This window comes from Sinocyclocheilus anshuiensis, unplaced genomic scaffold, assembly GCF_001515605.1.
Source record: "Sinocyclocheilus anshuiensis isolate Anshui unplaced genomic scaffold, SAMN03320099.WGS_v1.1 scaffold928, whole genome shotgun sequence".
Classification (NCBI taxonomy): domain Eukaryota; kingdom Metazoa; phylum Chordata; class Actinopteri; order Cypriniformes; family Cyprinidae; genus Sinocyclocheilus; species Sinocyclocheilus anshuiensis.
The window spans coordinates 1,692,533-1,697,700 of NW_015552531.1; the positions used below are offsets into that span (position 1 = coordinate 1,692,533).

Consider the following 5,168-nt stretch of genomic DNA (forward strand, 5'->3'; position numbering starts at 1 on the left):
CAAGTACAATAAATATCACATACTTTAAGACTTTTACTCAAGTAATATTCTAAACGGTGACTTCAACTTCTACCAAAGTAATTTTCTGGTAAGATATCTGTACTTTTACTTGAGTATGGCTTTACACCACTGTATATAAGTATAATTAAATTAATTCAATGTAACTATATATATACACACACAGAGAGAGAGAGAGAGAGAGAGAGATCCACAAAGATGAAATAACTAAATTTACAGTCACAAAATATATTGCAGAATCTGTAAGAGGTATCTAACTATATTGTGAGTGGTCAGTCATAACAAATAGCAATAACATAAAGCTAATGTCTTGACCTGCAGGTGCTTTACTGGTCTGCAGGTCTTGTTTTTGAAATTGATTGGCTTAAGGGGGTTTACAGTTCATTTACACCCCTGACCGTATGTGAGGGGCTGCAGGTGTTAATCCACCAATCAGAACACATGTCTCCCCAGACAGACTGAACACAAAGCTGCAAAGCTGATAAGACTAAACTTGGCAGGCTCTGCAGACAGTGTGTGAGTGTGTGTGTGTGACTGTGAAGGATGTGACAATCTTTCAGTGCTCAGAAATCAGAATCAGAAAGAGCTTTATTGCCAAGTATGTTTGCACATACAAGGAATTTGTTATAGTGTCACAAGCTTCCAGTACACGGAGACAACAACAACACACAGATAATAAAAATGAGATGGTATGTGCAAACATATTTGGCAATAAAGCTCTTTCTGATTCTGATTATGAGTTTGTTATAGTGTCACAAGCTTCCAGTACATGGAGACAACAACAACACACAGATAATAAAAATAAATGTGAATAAAATACACACGCATAAATATAAACCATAAAAAAAGAATAAATTGTATGTACAGATGTGCTATAGATGGAATAGGAATAGAATAAAATAAAATAAGTTGTAGGGATGTACTAGGGTTTAGGGTGATAAATAGGTATAAGGTTATTGCACATACTTTAATTGCACAATGGGAGAACATTAACTGTTCATGAGGCAGATTGCCTGGGGAAAGAAACTGTTCTTGTGCCTGGCTGTCCTGGTATTCGGTGCTCTGTAACGCCGACCAGATGGCAAAAGTTCAAAAAGGAGATGGCTTGGATGTGATGGATCCAGAGTGATTTTCTGAGCCCTTTTCCTCACTCTGGATGTATACAGTTCTTGGAGGGTAGGCAGGGGGGCACCAATAATCCTTTCAGCAGTCCCCCACCCACCTTGGCTCTGGCATCTCTGGTGGCCTCTGCCTCAGCTGCCATGGCTCTCTGCAAAGTGGTGGGCAGTTTGACATCTTTAAGCTCGACCCGTTCCACTTTGATACCCCAGTTCTTGGATGCAGCATACAGCACAGCCTGTCAGGCAAAAGAGAAAACAATGAACAATTTATATTTAAGGTATTTATATGCTCCTATCCATACTCTTAAAAATAAAGATTCCAAAAATAAGGTTTAAGATTTAAAATAAGGTCCGCAGTAACGCCATAGTAACGCCATAGACAAACAATTTTGGGTTCCCCTAAGAACCTTTTGTGGAATGGAAATATTCCATGGATGTTAAAGGTTCTTAATGGAACCTTGATATGGTGCATGACGGCTAGTCATGCACCATATCAAGTCTGCCCTCCCCCCCTCCCTGGACCCCTTCCAGTTTGCATATCGGTCCAACCGCTCGACCGATGACGCCATCGCCACTACCCTCCACTCAGCACTCACACACCTGGACAAAAAAGACTCATACGTCAGAATGCTGTTCATAGACTTCAGTTCAGCATTCAACACAATCATCCCTCAACAGCAGTTCGGGTCGGCAGCAACACCATTACATGTTGCCCCAAAAACACATTAATATGCAAATTAGATTTAGTTTATAGATACATTGTATATAATGAGAGAACCCCTTTATGGCCATTTTACACACATTTTGCATAAAGAAAAATGGTATATCAAATCATTGTTATAACATAGTTGAGAATCATCTTTATACAAAGTTTGGTAAAATCCTGAAAACTAAAAATGTATTGGTGATTTTAAAAAATCAATTGTTTTTGCCTATGCATGTTCATTCATGTCTTTTTATTTGAGTCCCGATGTCCTCTACGAAGGACGTAGCATAACTTATGAAGTAAATATCTTTTTTTTTTTTCTTTTTTTTTAATGCTCTAAACAATGTAATGACATGAAAAAAAACATCTTCCTAAAATGTTTTGCCGGGTCTCAAGAGGTTAAAAGGACTGAAAAGGTTTACGCAGCAACGTGATTGACAGCTGGAATACACGCCCACAGCCGAAAGCGCTGCTCTCATTGGACATGTGCCGTGCGATCTGCACGATCCACTGTTTACGCTCCAGGCGCGGTTAATTCCGCGCAGAAAGCGTCCTTTAATTGTAACAAAACATGCCAGAGGACATTCAAACCTAAATATCGTAGGCAAGTGTAAATAACGTGAAATGTAGGCTACTTTATGTGTGTTCCTGTAAAGTGCTATTGTTCCAGCTGTACGAGAGTATATATATATTTTTTTTTTTTTTTTACATTTTACCTTATTTGTATATTTGTATAGTTGTATTTTATATTTAATCTGTATATCTGTATTTATGTTCTACTGTTAGTGTTATCTGTATGCACCAAGGGTCTGAGAATAACGCAATTTCAATTCTCTGTGTGTATGTGCTGTACATGTGGAAGAATTGACAATAAAGCAGACTTGACTTGACTTGACTTGACATGCCAATAAAGAACCTTTCTTTTTAGGAGTATTAAACAACTAACGATTTAGAGTTGTTTTCAGGAAGGATTATCTTACCTCCATCTGTTCGGACATCTCCTCACGGTCTTTTAAGATGTCTGCCAGGCTCTTAGTTCCGAGCATGTTTCGTAATGTAGTCTGTGCAAGCATCTGTGTGGCATGATTAGCATTCTCCACTTTGGTAATGGAGACAGTGGGGTTAAAGATGTGATAGTAGACCACCGCATCCACCATGATAGTCACTGAGTCTTTGGTCAGCACCTGAGGAGAAAATGCGATACATGTTACATTATAACACAATATGATATTAAACTTGTTACTCATTGGAGAAAAAAAAAACAAGAACTGAAACAAGAAAAAAATAACAAGATTTAAACATTTTCAAATTAATCACTCACCTCTTGTGGAGGCATGTCAAAAGATACTGTCCTTAAATCAACCTTCCGAAATGTGTCCACACATGGAATAATCCAGAACAAACCTTTAAAAACAATCAATAAAAAGAGCTGCTAGTTACAATTGAACTAAGCAAACCATTTTTAACAAATTATACATGATTTTAAGAATAGTAATTACTAACCAGGTCCTTTTGCACCGCCTAGTAGTCGTCCCAAACGGAAAATAACTGCTCTTTCATATTCCTGGACAATCTATTGACAAAAAGAAATATAGATTAGGGATTGATATAGAAATAAAAATAATGAAATAATAAGTGATGATTACTTAATGTTCACTTAATGTGATGATCTTAATGTATATGTCAGATTTTATTCTCTGATAATAATAATAATAATAATAATAAAAACAAATTTAAAGTTTTTTTTTAAAGTAGGTTTTACATTAGATAATTATTATCTTACCTTCATACAAAACCAGACCGAGACAGGAAAAGTAAGATAGACAACGAGGTAGGAGAAGAAGGTAAGGAGATATCCACAGAACCCAGCGCTCCTGGATTGATCACCATCTGATAAGAGGTTAGTCTCAATGGCATCAAAATTATCTGAATATATATATATATATATATATATATAAGAATTTTAAAAAAGCCCGGCAAACCTGACTGGAGTATGACTTTTGTATCATTCTCTTCATTTGCTGCAGGTTCAACTCTGTTACGGGACATCTCACTCTGAGAAGACAGAGTTATAGACATGGTTAGTCGTTTTTGTTTTCTGTTGGACTGATGAAATGTAGTTTCAGTGAGATATTTAAGGTGATTTAAATATGCTCTCTTTTTCCATTACCGCCCATTTTCACACACAACACAACATGGAACTTTGCAAAACTGAGCTCATGTTAAACCTGAAAGTCAATTACTTGTTTGCTCATTCTTCTTTGATGAGGCCTTATTATATATCAACATTATATTATCTTTTTGTTTACACATGCTATGAACAAATGCTTTGTTTTTCTTATTGTTCAGATGCAGAATGTATCTGAATGAATCTGAATATACAGAATGTGAGGCCTAAATCAAATAATTTTCCCTTTTATCTCTCTCTCTCTTTCTCTCACTTTATAGTAATATGTAAACATCTTTAAAACAATACAAATATATATAATTTTGTATTAAAATCTTCTCTAATGTTTCTTTTCTAAATCTGAGAAAAGACCAGATGTGATAAATTCTCAAATACTGCAAAATGATCAGATACAGATTTTAAATGAATGATGAATGGTAGTATTGTTTTATAAGTTCCTCACTGGAATTGTAATTATTAATTAAACATTTATTAATGAATAAAAGAATTAGTCCAGTTAAATTTTACTCTGACTAAGCTAGAACTAGAATATTTATTTTAAACCTGAAATAAATGAAGGACTTTGAAAAAGATTTTTGCTCAAATTATTATGCTGAAAATGTAATGTATAATGAAAACAACTTATATTCAATGAGAAAAATGCACAATTGCAGCATTTTCACTAGTGCTGCTCACAGACTTTAACCTCCTGAGAACCTGCATCCACATATGAGGACATTATATTTTGGTGAATTTCTCTGAGACTATACATGCCACAGTTTTAAGTCTGGATGTCCTGTACAGAGCACATTCAGGGCTTTTCAGAGATACTAAATGTTTGGATGTTTCACCATGACCACTCCCTCTCCTTGGTCTTCAAAAATGTCTGATATTAATTTAGTGACACTCTTATGGAAATATGATAATATTTTTGTAATTATTTAAATCTGACTAATTTTTAAGCTGTGTCATAAATCAACATCTCAGGAAAATGTTATGGGGTTTCAAATCAAAATATGACTTTCTGTTACGAAACAGGATGTTGATTTCATACATGTCCTCATATGAGGACACCGGGACTAAAAGCATGTTTATTACGCATTTTGGGAGACACAACAAATGAATAGGGAAAGAAATTATATTTCAATATTCCTAT

General features: G+C 35.3%; 1 protein-coding gene across 1 annotated transcript in view; it reads right to left on the reverse strand.

Moving 5' to 3' along the window:
• Nucleotides 1-3,924, reverse strand: part of LOC107663614 (erythrocyte band 7 integral membrane protein-like) — a 6,020-nt gene extending 2,096 nt beyond the window's left edge. Inside the window, exons 1-6 of the mRNA XM_016453846.1 lie at nucleotides 3,828-3,924; nucleotides 3,629-3,735; nucleotides 3,349-3,418; nucleotides 3,167-3,249; nucleotides 2,826-3,029; nucleotides 1,241-1,375 (exon numbers count right to left, since the gene is read on the reverse strand). Coding sequence (XP_016309332.1) covers nucleotides 1,241-1,375; nucleotides 2,826-3,029; nucleotides 3,167-3,249; nucleotides 3,349-3,418; nucleotides 3,629-3,735; nucleotides 3,828-3,924 — 696 coding nt within the window. The remainder of the gene's footprint in view (nucleotides 1-1,240; nucleotides 1,376-2,825; nucleotides 3,030-3,166; nucleotides 3,250-3,348; nucleotides 3,419-3,628; nucleotides 3,736-3,827) is intronic.
• Between the last annotated feature and the right edge of the window lie 1,244 nt (nucleotides 3,925-5,168).